This window comes from Dermacentor albipictus, chromosome 6 (assembly GCF_038994185.2).
Source record: "Dermacentor albipictus isolate Rhodes 1998 colony chromosome 6, USDA_Dalb.pri_finalv2, whole genome shotgun sequence".
Classification (NCBI taxonomy): domain Eukaryota; kingdom Metazoa; phylum Arthropoda; class Arachnida; order Ixodida; family Ixodidae; genus Dermacentor; species Dermacentor albipictus.
Window position 1 is genome coordinate 112649371 of NC_091826.1, and position 25322 is coordinate 112674692.

General features: G+C 50.9%; 1 protein-coding gene across 2 annotated transcripts; it reads right to left on the reverse strand.

The window, feature by feature from the left end:
- On the reverse strand, positions 1-25051 carry LOC135913319 (uncharacterized). 2 transcript variants are annotated; one of them, XM_065445915.1, is made up of 3 exons: positions 23866-25051; positions 20683-20848; positions 1-241 (listed from the first exon to the last, which is right to left on the reverse strand). In XM_065445915.1, the coding sequence occupies exon 1, from the start codon at positions 24865-24867 to the stop codon at positions 24112-24114; it is 756 nt and encodes a 251-aa protein (XP_065301987.1). In that variant the 5' UTR covers positions 24868-25051; the 3' UTR covers positions 1-241; positions 20683-20848; positions 23866-24111. The 2 variants fall into 2 exon arrangements, with proteins under 2 accessions (XP_065301987.1, XP_065301986.1); XM_065445914.1 differs by lacking the exon at positions 1-241 and having other exon boundaries at positions 20300-20848.
- Between the last annotated feature and the right edge of the window lie 271 nt (positions 25052-25322).

The window sequence follows — 25322 nt, forward strand, 5'->3', positions numbered from 1 at the left end:
GCAGTGTGAAGAGCATGCAAAGCGAATAACACAGCTTCTTTAGTAGGCTTGTATTATTTCGATCTTCTCGATGCGCTTTCTCAGGTATGACGCATTTGCCTCTCCATGATGCGAGATTCCGTCCTCCCCCCATTTCAAATTTCACCTTGGCTTTTTGGTGCACGGAAGGCATAAAAATTCTTGTGGGCTCCTTATGTACGAAAACAGGAATCTGGACTAGCTCCTTCCGCAGCTCTTCTTACTGTAAAGACAGTAGGCATGTGGAAGGTGGCATGTGAATTGAAGCAAACTTTTCTTAGTGAACGGTTTGGTTTTCGATATAACTTGGCAATAAGGAGTGCAATATATCTTGACAATATGCATTACAATAATACATTGGCTGCAGCGCACAATATTCAAGCATCCCACTTTTATTAAGATGGCTCTACCAATGACAGGTCGCAAATGAAATTCCGCTCTCCGTTTTTCTTGAAGACATACTTTAAGCATCTAGCGCTTTTGCATCTAAGCCAGCTTTTAACATACTTGCACGTACAAATCACCAACCAGTGTAAGTGACGCCTATTCTGCAGGTTTTCAGGAGTCTTGACCATTTGTCTTGACCATTTTTTGGTGATTCGTAGATGATAGCAGCCTCCTTAAACTTAGGAAAGTAGGCACCACTTAGCACTCAAAGAAAGGTATACAGGATGTATTTCAGGTGAAGTTGTACCTGCGATTAGGTAATTGCGGCACTGGAAAGGCACTGCTCAACTGACATAGCGTTGTTACACCACCCCAATTTTATTCGCTATGGTAAATTGAAAGCTCCATTTAGCTCATCGTAATATAGTAGTAGCGGCTATTACAAGTGTATGTTTTTTATCAGTACGTTTTTTTTTTCAACAGAATATTGTCACTACACAGACTTGCGCACACACACACACAAAGAAAAAAACACTGCAACCTCATTTTTTTTTCAGAAGTGCTAAGGACGAAAAGGATTTAAATTAAGAAAGGTGCTGTAAATTGCTCCATTGTATGCTTATGTTACCAAAGAAAATAAAAAGTTCAAGTCGCAAAACAAAGCCATAGTGCACTATATACGGGCGGGCATGGCATTGAGCTATAATTGAATTCTAGAGTACTTCACTGCCATTACTGATTGAACATATGTCGCCTTCCTTGGACCCATTTTAATTCTGCATCTTTGCTGAAAGATACTGTTAATTTGCTACTACTGATTTAGCAATTGTTAATTTTTCTTAAGTGATTATACTGTGTGCATGTCCTTGGAAATACCAAAACAATTAGTCTTTCAACTTATTGTTGTGAGCGCAAAATTAAAAACCGGAACGGAGCTCCAGGGAGGACGGGAACGCGAGAGGACGTCGGGATCTTGACGTACCTCCATGGATGGATGGATGGAAACAACTTTATTCTGAATCCGGCAAATTTGACGACCCGGGCTCAGGTCTCCCATGAGGGGACTTCGAGGCCTTGCCTCGTCGCCGCCTCTCGGGCTTGCTGGACAGCCCACTCTTGTGTCTTGAGGTTGGAGCTGCGCAGAGCGGCGGCCCACTTCGACGCAAGAGCCTCCGGAGCTACTGCCATTGTAGCTGATGTAACCCGACACTCCCACAACATGTGTGACAGCGTCGCTCTAGTTGCCTGACATAATTTGCAAAGAGCAGTCGGGTATTGCGCGGGGAAAATGTGCTGCAATCGCACCGGACTGGGGAAGGTTTGTGTTTTCAATTGTCGCCAGATGACTGCCTGGCGACGTTTCAGCATGGGGTGAGGTGGGGGCAGCAACCGCCTGCCTAGCTGGTAGTGCTTGGTGATGTCATTGTACCTGACCAGGCGTTCTCGCGTGTTTTGAGCCAGCAGTTCTGAACTCGAAGAGGCGGTCTCCGATTCTGCGCGGCGGGTCAGTTCTCGCGCAGAGCGGTGTGCTACCTCGTTCAAGTTAATGAGGCCCTCATCGGTGGGGGTGGCGACGTGCGCTGGAAACCATATGATGGCGGTGTTATCTAAGTGCTGTCGACCAGCTTTCCTTAGAATCTGGAGAGCTTCGGAGGAAATACGCCCCCGCGCGTAGTTGCGAACTGCGGATTGTGAGTCGCTAAAAACTACCTCGCAGAGGGGGTCGGTAAGTGCAAGCGCAATTGCTACCTCTTCTGCTGTTTCGGGGTATTCTGTTGCGACACTACACGCGTGCGTAAGCCGGGAGCTAACGTTTACGACTACCGCCGTGAACCGGTGTTCTCGTGTGTATTCTGCGGCGTCTACAAAGCGCGTAGTCCTCTTTCCACCCAAGGAGCGCAGCAGTGCCTTGGCACGGGCCTGGCGTCGGCCCCGATTAAATTCGGGGTGCATGTTTCGAGGTATAGGGGCGACAATCAGCGTGTCGCTCCTCCACCACTTTATAATACCGAGACCGATCGAGTTGTCCAGCGCTGTTTATTCCACAAAAGGCAACGCCCCCAGCTCACGCGCGAAGAAGACGAAGCACAGGGAAGATGATGATGGCTATGTACAAATGAAAACGACGAAGTACGTTAATAGTGCTTACAATATATATATATATATATATATATATATATATATATATATATATATATATATATATATATATATATATATATATATATGACGCTAGAAAGATGTGCAAGAGCCTCCTTATAAATGGCAATTATTCATGACGGAACTGCTTCAACTTCGTTATTGTCCACAAAACAGGCTACTGCGAAGCCTAAAACTAGAATAATAATCCAATGATGGTTGCAGCTGGAAAATTTACCATACCATAAATTTCAGTGGTATATATTGCAGTAAGGTGACCTAAGCTTGAACATGACATAGGTGTACCATCTCTAACCATAACTGGCCTAAGAGAAAGCATTATATAGCTTGGATTAATGTTCTTGATCTGCACATAAACACTGTTCAAAAGTCAATTTCGTTCTGCCCATATCGAAATGCAGCCGCCATTTCCAAGCTCGAGTACTATAATCTTATGCTCTGTGTCATGGGATCAGACACCAAGCCTCCGTATGAATGCACATTGCTAGGATTGAGTGGACAATGATAATTATTTCTCTCACTATATTGTTACCATGTTTAGTGAAGGCATCCCTGGTTATTGCAAAGGTACCCATTCTTGTGTGATGAAGTGCTTGGGAGTATCGAGAGCCCCTGACCTAAGCAAGAAATGAAAATTAGTAGCATTAGGTAGGCCTAATTTTTTAATATTAGAAGAGAACCACTGCAGGTTGTATATGATGTCATGTCATCCAGTTTGTTACTCTACTACTGTATTATTATTTGCAGTAAAACAGGAATGTAATTTCCTAACACGCTACTCATTTGTTTCTTATTTTTTATTTCAATGTCAGTAAACTAACACGAAGTATTTAGGGGCTGTTTGTGCAAACAATTATTCTCAGTATAGCGACATTGAATACGTAAGCATGAAAACACTTTAAAAATGAGATTATTTGTGCTGCACTAAATCCCCACGTGATACTAAACTGTTCTTACGTAACAAATTAATTAGGCCCGTTCTTCAATACGGCTCCGTGGTTTGGTACCCTTGCAAACAGTGTGAAATAAGTTTAGTTCAATCTTGCAAAGAAAATCTATTTGTTTCATCTGCCATAAAAACAGTCACAGTCACTGAACCTCCCATCCCTCTTGCTGCATTATGACAATGAATCTCTAAAGTTTCTGCACTTCAACGACGTCTCTGGCTTTTGCGACTTTAGTCATATTACGTTTGCTAAAAAGATTTACTCGTGATTTCCATGCTTCGAAGATAACACCTTTTGCTTATACTCACACGTTTAAGTACCTTTTTTCCATGAGTAATACAACACTGGCATTCATTATCTTGTGCTAATCGATCCTTGCCAATGAGTTTCCAGTCGCCAAAAAGTTCTTGAATATGCAGACTGCTATACTTCTATTTTATTTCTTCTATTGTTGATGGCTGCATGCTTGGCTGCATGCTAATTTACGGTTTCTACTCCTGCTATAGCTACATAACAGGGCTGCAGTATACGTTAATAAACTACATAATTTGCATATGCGTCATTTTCGGTTCGTTCAGCGAGCGTGTCCGCCATTGCTAGGTACCTGCCTGGTTGTGCTGCTATAATGAGTTGTACCACTGCTGCAGTGCTGATTACCCGCCGTGGTTGCTCAGTGGCTATGGCATTAGGCTGCTGAGCACGAGGTCGCGGGACCGAATCCCGGCCATGGCGGCCGCATTTCGATGGGGGCGAAAACACCCGTGTACATAGATTTAGGTGCACGTTAAAGAACCTCAGGTGGTCGAAATTTCCGGAGTCCTCCACTACGGCGTGCCTCATAATCAGAAAGTGGTTTTGGCACGTAAAAACCCATAATTTTTTTTTTGCATTGCTGATTAAATAGTACTGCTCGTGTTGGGATCGTGCCGACCAGCGCAATTTTCGGTTCATGATGTATAAAGCGCGCCCAAATGACAGCAATTTTTGGTTGCCGCACAAAGAACAACACTGCAAAAAAGCTATACTACGCAGAACCATGTCTGCACCATCCATCAAAAGTGATAAAGCGCAACCGCAGACCCCTGTCGGAAAAAAGTCGGTGCCTATGGCAAGCGCGGAAGACAGGATAAATCTAAATAATTTTCAGAACATGGGTGGCTCTTTTCCAGACTGGGAAATGGATTGAAGGTAGGGAGCAACGCAAGGGATTAGACAAAAACTCAGTGGCAATTTCGTGGTGAATGTGAGAGAAATGTGTTAGAATTATGTCGCACCTACTTGAGCCAACGGTTCAATGAATTAAACCGTGTACTGTGTTAGCCACATTGCAAAGTGTTGTTTGCGATGCTTACTTGGCACACACCCTGCCTCTTCAAGAAGCTAAGTACAACTAACAGTGGTTCGGAGGACACCGTCAGTTGCCCAATGTATCTACACTTTTTTCCACTTTGACACTACGAAAAACAAAAACAAAAAAAGCCATGACGACAAACTGTCATTTCGTTTTCTTTGCCCCTGGGCGCTTACACTGCCACTGGTCACGAATCGGAACCAATGTGCCAAAATATTTTTTACTTGCAGAAATGTAGTAAAACTCCTTAGGGTCCAACGGCCGGAATAACGCGAAACCTTCTAACCAGCATCTTAAACACATCGGGGCCAGAAATGTCTACCTTGCTACAAGTTGTGTCTCTGGCGTTTATGCCGCAATCAGACATATCGCCGATTTTATCCGCAGCTAAGGTGCCCACGACCCTCAAACCGTGATTTCGAGGTTCCGAGGCCGCTGTTTCTTCTCGCTGGGCCATATTACGCTTTTGAAGGAGAAGTTTCGGAATCCCACGATGCGCTGACTGGTTGCGACACGCATGCACAGACGCGCGGAGAGAGGAGTTACTTTTGCTTGTATTGTGTTGTTAATTGCTCCCTTTCTCGACATGATTCTGGGCTTGAGACCGGCAAAATAATTAAACAAGACAACAGAAAATCTCAGACGGAGTTGGATTGGCTTAAAGAAGAAACGACGATTTCTATTTAAATGGCACGTCGATATCGCCGACAAGGAACATCGGCGGCGGCGTCGCACACACCTAACCTGGGCGGCAAGGAATGGAGGCGGCGGTGGAATCCCGGTGGTGGAAAGCATACTCGCCACCAGATTGTTGCGTCACCGGCGCAGTGACACGAAGTGAGCATGTTACACCAGTGCAGGTCCCATGCGATGAGAACCTTTAATCATAGAGTAACATAATAGATGACAAGAGCGGACACTCGAGCCGTTTCGCGGCCGAGCAAATAAGGGTGTAACCATCCGCCAGGAGGCGTAGCGATTTGCGCTTCCACTTAACCTCAACTGCAGATAGCTTATCATACGTCTACGGTTTTACGTCCCCGCATCCCGTTTCCATAAAGACGTTGATGCTGCGCCGGTCATGTGCCGGTGGTTACGCCCACCCCACCGCGCTTTTCCACGCGCCGCCTCATTCGTGCGGTATGGTGTTTCCTTTTCTATGCAGATATAACTTTGCTGTTTCTTGGGTGAAGAACTTGTTAGAAAGACGTTTGTTGTGCCGGGTGAGCGGATTTTACACGTGTAGCATTGAATGTGAGCCGTTTACCGTGCACCCGCCCGTTTGCTCTTGCACTAGTTTTTTCCGGAAGAGCTTTTGCATTACTTCCGACGCGTAATTTTCCAAAAGTCACTACCTTCGGTTTAAAGCACAGAATTTCTTATCTGTGGCTCTCCCGTACCGTTACACAGGCGTTCCAGTTGGCGGGGCTCGAGCAGTGTAATGCGCATTCGGGACCGTTTTGTGAAGGATGTTTGCCTGACGGTATATGCGCGCTGCATGGGCCTGGTTCGGTTCGCAAGTGCCACTTTTACTTAACGCATTGCTTGTCAAGGGTAAACATTCTTCTTGTTTGTGTACTTATCAACTTTGTGATCCAGTATTTTTTCTGTCCATTTCCCCATGTGAACAAGAAAAAAAATTTTATGTTTGGGACCACTGCTTCCTATTGTGTATGACTGAGAGAAGCGGCTCAGAAACGGCAAAAGAATAGCAATAAACAGAGCCATGACTGCATTATTCTTCTCATCTGCATGAGCTGATTCAGCGTTGCTGGCTCTTCGAGAAACTTGGCGGTTTTTCCAGTGAAATGTTTGTGATCCGCGAGTTTATTACGTCCACTTGTATGACACACTTCAAGAAGAAATATTAAAGTTCTTGCACTCCACTAGGGACGACGTATTGAACATTTTTGCAGAGAAAGCTACGTAAGAATCGAAAGCATTGTTGTCGAAATCGAAACAGAGCTAAAGCTCGCGTTAAAAAAGTTCGAAGATAAAATTAGCGGTCTGACTATCCTCGCGTGGAGCTGGCGGCAGTGTAGTAGCTCGGCCGCAGGGCCCTACGGGTGTGTCTACTCTTTACGTATCTTTCTCTATGGCCAAGTTACGGAGATTCACCGATGCCGCTAGATGGCAGGGCACATGAAGAAAAATTAGTGTTCCTGTATATGCTCCCGCGAGCATATACAGGAACACTAAGAAAAATGCGGCTGCGGCCGCGGCCAACAGCACGTGCGAAGCCCAGTCAGACATCTCGTCGGGCTGGCGGCAACGTTATTCTGTAACATGCACGGTGGATCGTTGTCGGGCGTCTGACACTACTGCTTCGTCGCCGTTTCATGGTAAGGCCACAGAAAGTTCTTTTGCGCGTTGTGAAATACTTATTCTCATCGTATTTCATCGTGTCACTGTTAACCGCGCGAACGAGAGACGGGGTGGGCATGGCGGCCATGAAGCCATAAACAGCTGCTGCCAATTTGCAAAGTTGATCTTCATTTTGCATTTTTTTAAACATGCGCAGCAATGAGTGGTGATGCCAGTGATAACGGTGACGCGGCAGCGTCCGAGCTGCGAGTCCCGTTCGAAGTAATGACGAAGTTCGCAAATAAAATAAAATAAAATGGGTCATTTTTTTTTTTGCATCTAGCGCACAACACAAGTGGTATAAAGGGTATAAACAGGGATAAGGTGCCTCAGAAAAGCAGCCCTTCTGAGGCACCTTATAACTGTTTATAACCTTTATACCACAGTGTGCTACTCCATCTGTCAGCCCCGTTCTTGATTTTCAACACAAGACAATGGCGGAGTGAAAACTGACTTCCGTTGTGCGCTAAATGCAGAATTGGAACACCAACATACCGAAACTTACGTTATTTCAAGTAAAACGGTTCGTTAAGAAATGCGACTTTTGAGCAGATGCCGTTCGGTGCAGAGGGCTTTGTGTCGATTTATTCAAGAAGGTTGCGTGCAGTGTCTTCTGAAGAAGCACGGTGCGCCAGTTTTTCTAAGGAAACATAGCTATTTCTAAAGCTCTTGCATGTGCAACATTTGCAGTATGGCAATAATGCGCGCTCTCTCAATCTCTCTACAATACTAGGTGCTCTCGAGCGTTGTTAGCTATCTTGCATTGGGCTGAAGTACGTGTTTTCACGTTTTAATTGTGTACGGAGTCCTTAACAGTAGTTTCTTGTTTCTAAGCATTTATTACAGTGATTCCTTGACAGCCATTCTTTTTGATGACATGCATTATTACCAGAGGCAGTTGGTGTGTTAGATCAGAAAAGTATGCATTACATGAAGGAACGTAGCATACCCAATCAAAAGCTTTGAAGACTCCCGTATCGCTTACCTTCTGCTCATTCCACGTACTGCAGGAATCTCCACTTTTCCTGCCTCTAAATACACTCTATAGCCAAAGGACATCATGCATATTCAAAGGCAGGATAGGATAGGATAGGGATAACTTTAATGAAGTGCCGGCAAACGACGATGTAACGTGTCGTGACGCTGGCCAAGCGTCGACCCGGGGTTATACCCTACTCTGCACTAGCCCAGTTGGGCCCGTTTGTAGTGGGTCATGAGGCTTGTGCTTTTCGAGCGCACCCCGGGCCTGCTGGACGGCCCATAGTTGTGATTCCTTGTCTGCAGACTGCAGTGCACCTTGAAGTTCTGGCGGGTAAGTCCTGGAGGTAGCTGCCGTCGGGAACCTGGCACAGTCCCACATGATATGCCATTGGTCCGCCGGACCCACTGCACAAACACCGCACAGCCCACTTGGATAGAGCTCTGGGTGAAGCACGTGCAGCATTGCGGGGGCGAGGAGTGACGCGGTCTGTATTTGTCTTAGGATTACGGCCTCCTCCCGACTGAGTGCCGGGTGGGGAGGCGGCATTGTCCGTCGAGCTAAGCGGTAACACTTGGTTACTTCGGCATAACTAGTCAATCTGTCCTTGGTTTCGAACCACCACACGGAACGGTCACTCTCGGGGGCACGGAAAGTAAGCGCTCGTGCCTCCGAATGAGCCGTCTCGTTGTGGTTCGGTGAGGATGCACATTCGCCGGCGTGCGCCGGGAACCACTTGATACGGACGGTGCTGCCGCGGTCTTGAAGTTGGAGCTTGCCGATGATGGCGGCCGCCGGCGCGCATATTCGCCCCTTGGCAAAGTTGCGCACGGCATTCCTCGAGTCGCTGAGCACGGTGCGACACTCGGCCTCGGTGATCGCCAGAGCGATGGCAACCTCCTCAGCTTCTGTGGCGTTCGTGCACCGCACGCTCGCCGCCGTTGTCTTGGTGCCGGTAGCCGCCGCAACGACCACCGCCGCGAAGCCTTCCCGCTTGTATTCCGCGGCGTCCACATACCGGGCGTGCGGGTCTTGGGCGTGTTCAGTGAGGGCTTTGGCCCGCGCCTGCCGCCGTTCTTGGTTGTATTCTGGGTGCATGTTCTTCAGGATGGGGTCCACGTAAATGTGGGCCCGCGCCTCATCTGTGATCTCGCACGGTTGCCGGTTGGGAGCTTGGGGGCTGTAACCCAGGGACGTCAGTATACTGCGGCCCGTCTTGGTGGTAGAGAGGCGCTCGAATTGCGCGCTGAGCTGCGCCTCGGCTATTTCTTCTAGGGTGTTATGGACGCCGAGCTGCAAGAGCCGAGCCGTACTCGTGGTCTCCATTAAACCCAGTGCCACCTTGTAAGCCCGTCTGATCAGCGTGTTGATCTTGGTCCTGTCAGTGACGTGCCAGTTAAGGTAGGCCGCAACGTAGGCGATGTGACTGATCACGAAAGACTGGACAAGGCGCACGAGACTGTCTTCACGCATGCCCGCCCGTCGTGCAGAGACTCGATGTATGAGCCGGATGGCGTCCATTGCCTTGGTGGTAAGCTTGTTGATGGTCTCGTCGTTGCGGCCGCTCTTTTTGAGCAGCAGGCCCAGGACCCTGATCTTGGGAACTTCGGGGATGCGTTGCCCCGATGCAGTCACAATTTTGATGTGATCACACTCGCGAAGAGGAGCGCGCTTCCGTCCCGGTCGAAGCGGTGTGAGGACGAACAGCTCGGATTTGGCGGGCGAGCACATGAGGCCTGTGCCATCAAGGTGCTGCTCGATGGCGGTAACCGCCGCTTGCAGCTGTTGCTCGATGCTGGCGTCGGTGCCGCCGGCCGCCCACAGGGTAATGTCGTCGGCGTAGATCGTATGCCGGACGCCGGTCCCCGTTACTGCCCTCGCTACCCCGATCATGACGAGGTTAAAGAGCAACGGCGATATAACCGAACCCTGTGGAGTACCCGTACTGCCGAGCTTGTGTTCGGGGAGCTTGAGGTCTCCGGCATGCAGTTCCACCGTGCGGTTGGTCAAGAAGTCTTGAATGTAATTGTAGCTCGCTACCCCCATGTTGAGCCTTGATACTTGTCCTAATATGGCTGAGTGTTTGACTTTGTCGAATGCACTTTGCAAATCGAGACCCAGAATTTGCTATCTTGTGTCTTGTTGTCGACGATTTCTTGTTTGAGCTGTAACATGGCATCTTGTGTGCTGAGTCTGCACCGGAAGCCGATCACCGTGTCAGGATAGAGGCCTTCCTTCTCTAGGTATTCCTGCCAACGGTTGGCGACCACGTGCTCCAGCACCTTGCCCACGCAGGACGTCAGCGAGACGGGACGCAGGTTGCCGATGTCCAGTGGTTTGCCCGGTTTCGGAATCAGGATCGTTCTAGCCGTTTTCCACTGTCGGGGGAGCTTGCCCGAATGCCAGCATTCGTTGAAGTAGTCGGTTAGGGCCTCTATCGAAGCGTCGTCCAGGTTGCGTAGCATCTTGTTTGTAACGAGATCTGGGCCGGCTGCTGAGCGGGTGTTGAGCTCGTGCAGCGCTACCCGTACCTCTGATATGGTAATGTCTCGGTCTAGCCACGCGTTGGGCAGCCCCCCGTACGGCGGGTGGGTTTCCGTTGGCGTGTCTGGCAGATACTTGGCTTCCAGGCTCCTGATAACAGCGTCTTTTCCTTGTTGTTGTGTGATGGTGTGCATGAGGCGTGCCAGGCGGTCTCGCTGGGTTGACTTGGTCTTTGTTTCGTCTAGGAGGTGCCGAAATAGATTCCATGTACAACTGCGGTGCAATTCCCTGTCAGCTCGGTTGCAGATCTCGTTCCACTGTTGACGGCACAGGAGCATGCAATGTTGTTCAATGGCCCTATTTAAGTCAGCCACCTTCTTCCTCAATTTGCGATTCAGCCGGTGCTGCTTCCAACGCGCCTGTATCGAACGTTTGGCCTCTATCAGATGGGCCAGGCGGCTGTCCATGATGATGACGTCCTCGTCTGTTTCTATGGACTTTGTGGCTGAGCACACTGCATCGCGGAGTTCCGCAGTCCAGGTTTCGATCTCTGTGATGTCTTGTGCTGTGGTGAGGTGCCCCTTACGGAATTCGTCCCAGTCCGTCCACTTGTGTATAACGGTATTGCTCCGTAATTGGTTGGGTATCGTAATTTCGAGGATGTAGTGGTCACTGCCCAGGTCGACGCCCGTGTTGTGCCATGTTACTTTGCCCGTGTGGTCATTTTTTATGAACGTAAGGTCTGGTGTGGTGTCTCGTGCTACGGAGTTGCCGATGCGCGTAGGATGCGCGGGGTCCGTGATTAGGACACATTTGTGGTCCAGGGTATCCTGTAATAAGTCACGTCCCTTGGCCATGTCCTTCACATAACCCCACGCTCGATGGGCGGCGTTGAAGTCCCCTCCGATCAGCAACGTGTTGTCTCTGGCTTGTGTGCTGGCTGTGTGTAGTAGGGTCTTGAATTTCTGTGTTTGGTGCTTGGGGTTACTGTAGATGTTGGCGATGAACAGGCTGCCTTTCCGTTGTTTGCTTGGGATGATTTCGGTGAAGGCGTATTCCACCCTGCTGCGGCCTTGTTTGAGTTGGTGCTCGATGAACGTGAGCCCTTTGCGGACGAACGTGCAGACGCCCCGTCCCTCCGCTTGGCTGACGTGAGCGCGATACCCAGGTAGGGTGGGGGTCACCGTCGCCGTTTCTTGCAGCAGGATAATGTCAGGTTTCTTGTTGACTGTGGTAATATGTTGTTGCAGCACGGCTTTCTTGTTGTTGTAACTGTGGCAGTTCCACTGCCAGACCGTAAGGCCCGGTAGTGATGCTATTGTGGATTTGTGTTGGGACATAGTTGTGGCGAGGGTGGGGCTTGCATCTGTTCTTGGAGGTATGGGTGTTTGGCGAATTCCGCTGAAAAGATGGGGCTGCGGACTATGGGCTTGAGGGTGTGTTCAATGAATTCGAAACGCTCTTGTATGGTGCGGAAGGACGTGGTGATCAGTTCCTCCAGCCGTGCCAGTCGTTGGTCGGTCACGGCAGCCGTGCTGGCGTAGGTGTTGGCGAGCGCTTCAATTTTGGCTTCGAGCTGAGTTTCCAATTGGGTCAGGTCCTTGTAATGTCGTGATGAAGTGCGTGTTCGTTTCTTGTGGTTGGGTCAGTGGTCGTCTCCTCCTGGGGCGCGTCTTGGGTTTTGTCCTTTGATTCTGTGACTTGGTGCGATAGCGTGTCGGAGTTCTGCTCGGGGACAACGGTGGGTGTTGGTTCACTGCGTGCTCGTTTCTTGGGGGTTGGATCAGTGGTCTTTTCCTCCTGGGGCTCGTCTTGGGTTGTGTCCATTGATTGTATGCCTTGGTGTGATGGCGTGTCGGTGGCGGGTGTAGGTGTCTCGGGTGACTGAGCTGGTTCTGTCCTTTTATGGGCTTGCTGTGCTTGAAGCTCTTACTTGACCTCGGCTAGCTCTTCGGCAAGCCGGCGCGTGGTTTCTACCAGGGTCGCATTGGTTGTGCGGAGTTGTTCGAGCTCCTTGTAGTAGGGGCTGGTAGTCCACGCCTGCCAGGTGCTCGGAGTGCTTCGGCCACTAGTGGCGCTGTTTGAGCTGGCGCTGCTGCCTTTAACTTCGCCCTTGGCTACGTCGGCCCAGCTGACTTTGTCACGGGAGCGCGATCGCTTTGCGCCGCAACTGTTCCTGTCCGATGAGTCACGGCCGCGGGATGCGCTGCGCGAGGCATGACGGGAAGCGTAACGTGATGCGTGGCGCGACGCACTGCGGGACCCACCACGGGAAGGGCTGCGCGAGCGGGAGCGTTCTAGGCGTGGAAAGGCGCTTGATTCGAGTGCTTGCTTTCGCTGTTCTTCGGCGTTACGGCGTTCCCATCGCCGTCGCCGCACGACGTACGGAACCTTGTATTTGGCTCTGCAGAGGCGGTCTCCAAGTATAAGACGGTTGCAAGGCTTCGAAGACAGCAGGTGAACACTTTCGAAGTGCTTAATTGGCTGAGATGCCAGTATCTTACAGCTGTTTAATGAGAGACTCACTGGATTACACATTCGAGATGAGGGTGTTAGTGCCTGCCCAAGTGTTCCTGAGGTCATTTTATTTTGGCCCACAACCGTTCACATAATTTTGCTGCCTAAATTCATCCTCCCTCATAGCAGTACAAGAAGCGTCATATTTATTCCTTCTAAAACAATCTTAATTTGAGTAAAACTGCTGGCTTGTCTGTGTAGTTATTTCTTTTTTTCATTCTCTAAATAGTTGCGACATGCCTTGTGTGTATTATGCTTGTGGAAAGTTTATTGCCATAAGGCCTATAATTTCCGACTATTCTCTATTACTTGCATTTTGCAGTTTCTTCCAGTTTTCACGTGTCGGTCACTTTTCCCGCAATCTTGCTACAATAAATTATCTGTTATATTCGTGTTCTTGGCTGTTCAGCAAGCTGATTGATATGGAGGGAACATGACATTTGTTACAATACTACGATTGGTGTGAGCACTATAAACAATAAACAATAAAGTTATATTTCGTCATTAACAGTTGATTGTTGCGCTAAGTTAGAGCTTGAAACTTAACAAATATGTATTTAAATAAAACTAACAAGGTAAAACGTCCTTGTGCGCTAGTCGACGCGACATATAAGCAGCGGCACAAGCGCCTGCATGAAATTATTCGATTCATGCAACGTTACTGGTCACAAAAAAGATATAATAAAAAAATTATGCTGATCCTACGCACTGTGGGAATCGATGTAAGCGAAGCTTTCCGTGCTGGATGCTTTGAGTGACGATAATTAGCGGTGTTGTTGACGGCTAAAGCTTAATTTCTTCAACGTTTAGGCTAGCACAAGAGTGGTGAGATGATTTAAACGTTACCTTGCGTGCACCACTGCTGTTTGTCTGCGTAGTACACAGAACACACAGGGAGAGGTGTTTGCTTGAGGCGTTGTTGTGCGCCATATTGTATAACCTCTGAGAGGGTTGAACGTTGTCATTTCCTCACATGGCACATCGCATTGTGGCAGAAGTATTAAACTGGAATTTGCTTATGGGGCTTTACGTGCCAAAACCCCACTCGGATTATAAGGCAAGCCGTAGTGGTGGGCTCCGGATTATTTTTGACACCGTGATATTCTTTAACGTGTCCCAAAATCTTAGTGCATGTGCTATTTCTATTTCCGCCCTGTCTAAATGCGGCTGCCGCAACTGGGATCAAATCCGCGACCTCTAGCAATGCCACAGCCGCAAAGCTAAGGCGGCGGGCACAGAAGTGTTGATTTGACGGTGGACAGCTTCTGTAGCGTCTCCTGGACCCTGCGGTGCGCTTTAATTAAGGTGGCTCTGCTTCTGCACGCCCTGCGTACGTTGCCCGCTTGACATACTTGCATGGCGTTTATTTTTCAGAAATAGCAGCAACGTACCGTACCGTACTTTGAACTTCAGCTTATCCTGTTTCACCGCAACCGCTGTGGGGTTTGCTTGCCTTCTCAAGACACCTCCACCCTCTCTTATATGGGAACTGCCTCTTCTCATCCATCTCCTTCTTCTCCTCTTCTTCTTCTCTCTGCAGTTCTATCTGCGTCGCGTCTGGCCTCGCACGTTAGTAGAAAGGGAAGCGCTGCAGTTTCTGCACTGCTTCCGAAGGAAGTCACGGATAATTACAGCTGGGAAGCGGCTAATGTGCCGACGGCCATGGAGCTCCACCGGGCATTGTGCACATTAGACGCGGTGGGATGAAAACGAGTTTCTCCAGTAGCCTTTCCTCTCTTAAGCTCTGCATCACCCCCCGACGCTACAGCAGCAGCAGCAGCAGCAGCGGGAAAGTCGAAGGAAGAGGCAAAGAAAGCTTAAAGCGTCGCTTTAAAAATGAAAATGAAATCATGGCCTCTGAGATTCGGCGGCGTGTGACGACCCCCTTGGAGGCTGGTGCGTTTCCCCGATTCCGCTGGGTGCGCTGAAAGCCAAATTTGGCCGCAGGGGCCGACGGGAGTGTAGCGGTGTGCGCCCTGTCGGTTTCAACCGGCGGCGGCGTCATAAGCGCGGCGCTGGGTTATTCATCGGCGGTTTAATCGGCGGCGGCGCACGGCCATTTTTTGCTGGCTGCGGCAGCGCCGTGGAAACCGAAACCCCTCAATCAATCAGAAGATGTTATAACGCATCTTTTTGACTGGACAATAAGTGAAATACTCGTTCTGAGTATTAATGACCCTTTGTTTATGTGACATTTTTTATAATGTCCTTCTTTTCCCTGACGCAAAAAGAACCAAAATACTTTTTTTTGCGCAGCAGGTGAGTGAGTGAGTGACGAAACTTTGTTCTGAACGCCTGCAGAACGGTTAGCCTTCCCCTGTTAGGGAGGCGTTACCGTGACGCGGCCATGACGTCTTCGCGGCGTGTGGCGCCTCTACTTCGGCCGCGGCCGCACTATTCCCTTTGGTCGACCGCGCCTGCCCCTCCTTTGGGGTGGCAGTCTCCCTCCGGTTTCGCTCGGTCGTTGCCTTTCGAGGGCCGCCGAGATCTGCTGGACGGCCTGGGTTTGAACATCTTGGTCATAGCATCTCGTTGCGGCCTCGAGCCGCGGCGGGATCGTTGTTAGTGTTGCAGCTTCATGCGGATTCTTAGCACAGTCCCAAAGGATGTGAGCTGCAGTGGCTCTTTCCTTTCGGCACACACAACACAGATCACTTTCATAAACACTTGGACACACGTGCCTCATCAGCACCGGGGTGAATAACGACCCCGTTTGAAGTTGTCGGTTTAAAACCGCCTCCTTACGGGTCAAGCCCGGATGAGGTGGCGGCATAGTCCTGCGCTCTAGTCGGTACCATTTCACAATTTCATTGTACGAAGTCATTTTGTCCTTGGTTTCCCACCACCACGACGGGTCGGCTGTAGTAGCAGCGGCACGGTTGGTTAGTCCTCGCGCCGCCGCGTTCGCCGTCTCGTTGTGGTTAGCGTTGCCGCGATCCGACATATCACTGCCCATGTGGGCCGGAAACCACTTTATCACCACACACCGACTTTCACTCGCGAGATCGACCACACGCAGCACACGCGCGGCTTCACCACACACCCTTGCTCTGGCGTAATTTTTCACTGACGTCCTAGAATCACAGAGCACAGTCGTGCACTCGGGGTCGGCGATGGCCAAAGCAATGGCCACCTCCTCGGCTTGATGCGCCCCTCGAGTCCGCACACTCGCCGCTGTTCTAGTTGCACCGGTCGATGCCCCGACGACTGCAGCGGCGAATGCCTTTCTGTCATGGGGATACTCTGCCGCGTCCACAAACACGGCACCCCTGTCTTTGGCATGGAGATCGATGAGCGCCTTGGCCCTCGCCGCCCGCCGCTCTTTGTGGAACTCAGGGTTCATATTTCTTGGCACCGGACATACCCGTAGCCGTCTACTAATTGCGTCCGGTACAGACACCTCTGTATTTTCGGGTCCCATTTCCTTTGGTCCCAGGCCTAGGTCACGCAGCACTTGTCTGCCCGTTCTTGTTTCTGATAGCCGCGCGAGCTGAGCGGTCCTCTGCGCCTCGGCGATTTCCTCCAGGGTGTTATGCACTCCCAAGGCCAGGAACTTGTCGGTGCTTGTGCAGTCGAGAAGTCCGAGTGCAGCCTTGTACGCTTTGCGTATGAGCGCATTTATCTTATTGCGTTCGCATTGCCTCCAGTTGTGGAAAGCAGCAACGTATCTAATGTGGCTTATAGCGAAGGATTCCACTAGCCGGGTGAGGCTTTCTTCCTTCATGCCTGCTGTTCTGTGCGACACCCTCTTAATGAGGCGGATGGCCGTGGTGACTTTGGCCGCCAGACGGTTGACCGTCTCGCCGTTGACTCGTTTGAGCTCAATCAGCATCCCCAGCACTCGGATCTTCTCGACAGCCGGGATCATGTGACCACCGCTCGTCTTGATCTTTATTGTGTCTTGCTCTCTCGCAGGCTCGTTGCCTTTCGTCTTCCTAGCTGTCCTTTTTGGAGGAACCACCAACAGCTCAGACTTGCTTGGGGAGCAGACGAGCCCAGACCCGTCCAGCTGCTCCTCGATAGCGTCAACCGCCTCTTGCAATGTATTCTCGATGTGTCCGTCGCTTCCTCCTGGGACCCAGAGCGTTATGTCGTCGGCATAGATGGTGTGTCGGACCCGCGCGACTCGTGAGAGGCGCTCGGCCACCCCTATCATTACAAGGTGAACTTTTTTTTTTCAGCTGAAACATGTTAAGATGCGGTAGAAAACAAATATGCTAAAATTGTCATCACCACGTTGAATGAACAAAGTGTACATTTTTAGAAATGCAAGCATTGCTTAGATGCAGAATTATTCCCGAAAAAGAGGAGAAGGAATAAACTTTATTTGTGCACAGCAGATTTGAGACCTAGGCCTCTACCTAAATGCCCGAAAAAGAAGTTATTTTTTTACCCTGCACGTCGAAACTGTTTTATAGTTAATTGCAGATATTTGTGCCAGTTGCAGTCAATTTTTTATGTGAATGCTACAAACAAACATCACCATGCAGTAGACATGTAAATATTTTTTGACACGTGGAAATGTAGAAAATTTCATTCGAATGCAACGGCCGGAATAATGCGAAAGCTTCCAACCGGCATCTCAAACAGATCGGGGCAAGAAATTTCTATCTCGCTACAAGTTGCACCTCTCGCATTGATGGCGCTATTAGACATATCGCCGATTCAACCCACAACTACGGTGCCCACGACCCTCAAGCGGCGATTCCGACGTTCCGAGGTCGCTGTTTCTTCTCGTTGCGCCATATTGCGCTTTAGGAGAATACTGTTTCTATATAGAGTACATTAAAGGACGCCATAATCTGGGTGCTGATTTCATGAGTAGGGCGTTGGAGTGATTAAAAGTCAAGAGTGTAACGCGGACGATTAGGTGTACATGTGTAAAGTGGTGAGAACGATGAACTCGCACACGTTGTGAACTGTGCGTGTGGTGAAATGTGCGTGACAGTGTGGTAATGTGTTGTGAGCCATGACGACGCAAAGAAAAAGCACCCAAGTCACAGCGGGAGAGTCAGATTTGCCACCACGAAGGGCGACAGAAGGCAGTTTTTGGAAAAAAAGACTCATGAAAAGGGGGCCTATGTCATATGTAAGAGGCAGGGGACACAAAAAGAAAAAGAAGAGGACGATGTGCGCCGACCGGTCCGAACGGCACGAGCCCTCGAGGCGCGCGACCCCAGGTGTGATGGGAGGAGAAGCGGCGCCAAGGTGGCATTATCGACGTGGCTCTGGGCCAAGAAGGTTGGAGCACCAGCTTCGCACTGGCCACGGGACCCATGGAGGTTCGGACAGGCTCGTGACGCTGGCAAACCAGGGTGTAGCCGTCGACCTCGGCGACGTTCGAGCGAGGCTCCCTGGACCTGCTGCAGCCTCTCACGGCGCTGCCGGGCACTTCAGGAATTGGATCGCCCTTCTTCGGTAGACCAGCACGGACGATAGTCCCCGGGTCTTCTTGTCGGCACACGGAGAGGTAGCGTCAGAGCCCGGTGTTAGGCCTAACCAGGCAGGCCTGGCTGCCACGTCACCAACATAGTTCGGGGCGCCGGCATCCGAGACGGAGGAGCTGGCCGGCCGATACCAAGGAAGCAAAACTGGCGGAGTCGGCGGGAGCACCGACTGGCATCAAGAGCCGACGCACACCGGACTTGGAGACACGCACCACGACTGAACTTTGTAAGAACGTTCCTTATGTAAGCGTGCGGCCATAGGCCAGAGTTGCCGGACTTCCGCGCGGAACGCGCTAAGGACGAACGTAGGGCAGAATAAGGACATATGTAGGCTGCTAAAGTGTGGAGTTTATATTTGTCAGTTGAGTTTTGAGTGTGTTTTATTTTGGGTGTGTTATCAGTAAAATCTGTTTGCTGTGCTCGCCTGCGTCTCTCGACTCCATCTCTCCCAACGTCCGAACGGCCCCGATATCAGTGTGACAGGTAGAGCGTTCCATATACGGACCGCACGGGGCAAATGTCTCAAACGCTGGCGATTCACCGGCGCCGTTGCTCTTCGTCGTTCGGGAACCGGTACAGCCAAAATAATCCACAGCACGTACACACACCGCGGCCGATGATGCACGTAGCGTGCTTGCGCATCCAGGAGAAATTTCCCCACGCTGGAGCTCTTGCTGCACCCAAAGGCTGCACAGTGGTTCTCCGGCGAAGTTGAACAAGCTGTCATCAGGTAAATGTTTTTTTCAGCGAATGAGCTAAAACGCACCCAAATCGTTCAGGAGCACGCGACGGCAGCAGATTCAACCTGGTGTTAACAGCGCAAAATGTAGACGAGAGACGAGACGAGAAGACGATACCACAAGCGCTGACTTTCAACAACGTTTATTTTGAAAGAAACACGGCTTCTTATACCATTGCCCACACGTGTCGCAGTCACGTGATCGCACATCATCTGAAACACGCACATTATTTTTGCACTTAAGGTAGTGGTTGTACGTTTACAAGCTGAAGTTCTTTTTTTTGTCAGTAGGAAGGACTCGTCTCACGTCTACATTTTGCGCTGTTAACACCAGGATGGAAAACCAACAAGCCCAAGCTGCTATGCTAGCACGTTCAAGCAGAGGGCCGCTCAAGTCGTAGAGAAGGCTCTGCATTCCTGGTATCCTCCTTGCCACTAGGAACGGCTGTATTTCGTTGTAATTTTCCATACGTGTTAGGATTCTCTTTCCGGTTCTTTCGTTTTTCCCTGTTCTCTACTGATCTTGCATATTTTTCTTGAGGCATCCCTTACCCAATGCTCTGATCGGGGACTGTGAGGTATTTCCAAATAAGTAAATAAGGAGGGAAGATAACCGGTGTTCATTAAGGGTTACAGACAAGATTCCGAGAGAAGGGAGCGTAGCAGGGGGTGGCAGAAAGTTCGGTGGGCGGATAAGATTAAGAAGTTTGCAGGGACAACGTGGCCACAATTAGCACATGACTGGAGTAGTTGGAGAACTACAGGAGAGGCCTTTGCCCTGCAGTGGGCGTAGCCAGGCTGATGATGATGATGATGATGATGATGAAACAAACAAAGATGGTACCCGTGTGTATAATATTACACAGTTTATTACTATTATCAATTCGTTCTACGCCTGGGAAAAAATAACTAGGAGGGCACACTGCATAATACGACTGAAGTCGAACTTATCGCCCTAATTAACACGTGATCGCCCCTTCAAAGCACACAGTTGGTTTTAGTGATCCTGTTCTGCAGGCAGAGGTACAGCAGGGCAGCCGAGCAGGTGCGCATCGATTAAAAACTACCCGAAACCAAACACTTTTGGCAAATACGCTGTCTTGGAGGTCACGTGGTCAGCCGATACTGCGAGGAAGAAAGCAGATGCAATGGCTTCACGGGAAGTTCGCTTGCCAAGGCTGGCTGTGTGACCTAATTCTGCCTCCCATTTTAGTTCCTTTCTCTACGCTACTGCGGACACCAGTGACCTCGTACAGATTTTGATCCTCGTGGAAAGCTACGAGGCTCACCGAACGGATGAGTGGATGCCGCTCCGCGTCTTGCTCCATTACCGAGGGAGGTTTGGCTGCCACCGAAGGCTGCTTCGGACTGGTCTTTGAAGGTGCGGCGGCGCAGCTGTCCGTATTCGTTGCGCACTCGCAGCCTTCTGGATGTCGGGGTCCTGACGCCATGTTTCTGTGGTTGTACATGCGAAATACGTTAGCTTCACGTCGAGGTATATTTACCCGAAAGTCATCTCATCGGGTCAGTCAATCAAGTATCGAATCGGATATAGCGACCAGACAAGACAGCCAGTGACAGGACAGGACGCGCATGCATAAAAACTCAAGGGTCCGGTCAACTGCACTCAGCATAACAACCGCGGAGCCAGCTGGAATGTGACAGTAATAACTGGGGCTATATAGGAGCTGTTTGAATGTGTTTCGCGCTCTGTCAGCACTTCAAATAAGTGAATTTATGCTAGCAAAAGCAACCTATGCCATCGAAGCGGGCCTAAATGAACTCGCTGAAACGTTTTCAATCGAATTAGCACTCTTGGGATGCTTCACGCTTCTTGCTGTATATACGCATATAACGGAAATTTCAGATATTGTGTTTTGTGCGCAGTGACGTTTTGTACGCATTGATTTTCGTGAGCAGTGACATCAAATTACCTTTGTCACGAAACACCGAGAGTATTTCCGTGCATAAGAATCGACTGTAATACCGTGCATTTGGTTGTGAAGGATAGAAAACGGCCACATTATTAGCCCAAGATGGCGTCATTGAAACGCTTCCGTAAAATATTCTACAAAATGTACCAACCAGATCCATTGGGGCTCTTGCATTGCCCAGGGGGCGCTGCGAAAAAGGTGCTAAAAAGCGCCCTCTATCCTAAAATGGGTCGTACCAAGCTCGGTCGTCTGCTTCGGAAAGCACGTTTACAATATGGACCCGCCACTTTCGGTTGTGTTGTAGCACGGCCTGCAGCGAATATCGGGCGCCGAAGATTTTTTTCAGGGGTGGCACGCTGCGTAAAGGCAAGAAATTATGCAGTGCCAAATACGTGTACGCCGTTCAAGAATTAGGCGGCGAAGTTTTAGCACGGTGTCAATCGCAAGTGAAGCGAGTCGCGTACGAAGTGGAATACAGGTAAGGTTTGCACGCTAGCTGCTGGGTTCAGGCGCACAAACGCGAGAAAATGTGTGCTATAAATGAATCCACAGCAGCGATAAGCAGACATCATGTGTACGGAACTGCTCGAGCACACGTCGGTACGCGCCGCGATGTACGAACTGCTCGAGCGCACGATCGTACGCGCCGCGACGGCAGCGGTCTTTCGACATGCCGCGAAACGGCGGGCCTCCTGCAATCTTTGTTGACTGCATGCCACTAAACAAACAGTTATGCCTGCGCTGTAGTAGCGGCCATCTGTCCCTTTTAGTAACTGGTAATAACTGATGCAATGCATATGAGCTCGCACGTAGTACGTGCGAATCGTGCTGCAGCGCGAGCTCGTGCGCTGCTCGCTTGATGTAGCTTTTAATGACAGCGCTCGAACATCGATGTGCTGCAATCAATACTGCCTTGCTGCGCTGCCTCAACGTGCTGGCTTGAGATCAAGGATGAACGCATTTAACTCTCTTAACCTGTGCTGCTCGTAGTGGAGTAGTGAATTGTCATCGAATGAGCCCGACCATTTGTGCCCATTTGTACACATCTGGTCACTTCACCACTTCGCATCGGTCGAATTGTTAATTGTCGCTGTGGCCGGGTCTCGAATCGTAAATTACCAGCCATGCCTGCTGCTATGTCGGTCTGCTGTTGGTGCAAAAGACCGAAATTTAGAACGCAGATAATCAAGCAAGCTTCAAGACAGGCGAATCGGTCAGCATGGCGCGAAGTTTCGCTTACTCAGCGCGACGAACTGCAGCTATGCAGCGCGCCCGACGCTCCACTTCGTGAGGCCTTGAAGGAAAACGGTAGAATCTGATGTTGGGGATTCAGGCCTTCTTGTTCATGGCAGCCCACGACGCAGAGGTAATGACGGTGACGCCTTTTCGAGGCTGGGCTAGGTCTCTCCGGATCGGCGTCACCGATTCCGTCTGCTCCCAGCATTACGTCCCACGGCACACGGAGAGTCCGTTTTCGTTAAACTATAGGCTGCGGCGAGCTCGCAGCGGGGTCGGCGTGGTCTGTGAGAAGTGACGAGCCTTTTCGCACTCGCAACATGGCATAAAAAAAATTACCGACGATTACGTTACTTCCTAATGCGAAATTTGAGCGCAGCAAATAAGCTGTTTCACCTTTTCGATAGATTAAGGCAAAGAAATCGAGCAACACATGTATGCGCTATCACAGAATTTTTTTTTTATTTTTCACACGTATTCCTTTAACAAAGACTCCACTAACAGTTCTTGACAGTCATGAAGGAAGCTTTGTGGTCGGAGAAATAGACTGATATATGTTCGACTTGGTACACCAATGCTTGATTCTCAAAGACGAGATCTATACAAGTGCCTCGCGAGGTTGTCACAGCCGTGGGACGCGTTACGAGCGAGAGGAACGGGATGTTCTCCCGCATAAGTGTTAGGAAATTGCTGTTTGTCTTTATGTCAACATTAAAGTCCCCCACTACTAACATCGGTGTGGATCGATGGACGGTTAATGCGAGTTGCAGGAAGTGCACGACGTCTTTCGTGAGTGTGGTAGCGGACTCACGAAAGCGGTATCAGTCGGTCGCTGCTAGCGCTGGGGGGATGAAAGGGGGGCGGAGCTGGTTACGAGGCCGACGACAACGCCGACGACGACGCGAAACCCAGGAACGGACGCCAAAGAGCCATTTGTGTAGCCAGCCCTCCTCCACAGTCTCTCCTCCTCCCTTCCATCATCCTCCCTCGCCCGGAGAGCCGACAGCGCGCATGCGCGGCGGCGGAGCAGATTCGTCGGCGAGCTGGTTACGAGGCCGACGACAACGCCGACGACGACGCCGACGACGACGCGAAACCCAGGAACGGACGCCAAAGAGCTGCGCTCTAAAAAGTGCGAATCGACGCAAAACTTGACCTAGAAACGTGCTTCGCCACAGCCAGGGCTCAATACGACCCAAGCTGGTACGACCCAGATGTCGTTTCCCGTGCCGCCACCAGGTGCCGCTACTATACCTCAAACTCCAGCGCAAGACGCCCATTCGTGCGCCTAAAGCCACCCACCTGCGGCTCCTGCTGGCTCGGCTGCGCGGCGCCGGAGGCGTGGTATCGCCTCTTGGTCGGACACATGGCGAACGTGGCGGCGTGCGGACCCCGGCAGTTGGCGCACTTCAGCCGACGGCCGCGGGAGTCGCAGAGCCGGTAGTCGTGCGGCCCCGCGCACACCTTGCAGCGGGCCTCCAGCGCGGGGCACGCGGCCACCTGGTGTCCCAAGCGCTGGCAGCGCACGCACTGCGTCGGCGGCAGGGCTTACGGCTCGACGGCGTACTCGACGCCGCACAGCGTCACGCTGACCGGCACGCGGGGCAGCTCGGGCCGGAACACCAGCACCACGCTGGTCTGGGGCACGTCGCGGCGTCGGCCGTCGGCCGCCGGGGCCCCGTAGGCGACGAGCCTGCGCACCGACACGACGCCCGCGGACGCGTACAGGCTCTCGCGCATGTCCGCGTCGTCCATCCACGCGGGCACGTGCCGGATCTTGCTGGCGTTGCGGCCGTGCCACAGCGCCACCGTCACTTCCACCGGCGTGCCGTCGAGCCAGCAGACGCGCTGAGACCGGGCGGCCGCCTCCGCGGTGCGGGCGCCCACGGCCAAGAGGCCGCCTCGCGTGAGCCGCACGTAGAAGTAGCTGCCGGGAGCCACGCCGGACTCGGCCCGGAGCTCGCGCATCACGCGTTCCGGGTGAAGGTCGCGAACGGTCCTGGTTGGGTCGAGACTGCGAACCAGGAGAGGAATCTCACCCGTGGAGCCTTTTGTCGGCCTGCCGTACAACACGGAAGACCAGTCGTCACTGCCGCCCGGCTTCCCGTAATCTTCTGTCGTTGCTGTGCCTGCTGGCCTTGGTCTGGCTTTTCGCGCTGACCGAATACGTGTGCCCCTCGGCCTCGCCACTTGAACCGGGCCCGCAGCAAGGTGTTCGGCGTCGTGGCAACCTGTGCCATAATTGTCTTCGGCGACATTCGTGGGTGGGCCCTTGAAATATGTGTTGTGCCCTGCGGAGTTCATTGCCTCAGGGTTTCTTCAAGCTGCAGAAAAGTTCTTAATTCTCGCCGTCTTTGTTCGACGATCGCTAGTGGCCGCGGCGAACGCTCAAATCTGCTGTAAGCCGGACATAACGAAAACACGAAGGAGATTTCGGAAGAGCTGCGTTCAGGTGAGGCAGGCACAGTAGGTACAATATATTTCTTTCTTATTTTCTTGTATCTTACGTGGCGAATCATTAGAAATCGCTTTCTTGGAGCAAAGGGCTATACTAGGGTGTCCTGAGGGCTGTAGGATGCCTTCCGTAATTGATAAAATGCCTTTCTACAGAGATGCAGCACGGGCCAGTAAAGCAGCTGGCGATCAGTGCGAAAAGTACCTGTTGTATTTTTCTTGTGCAGCTGCACCTGTCGCGCGTAGTTTAGCAGCGGCCCGAGGGGAGTGAATAACACATAAAATACAGCGAGGTCTGCTTCAAG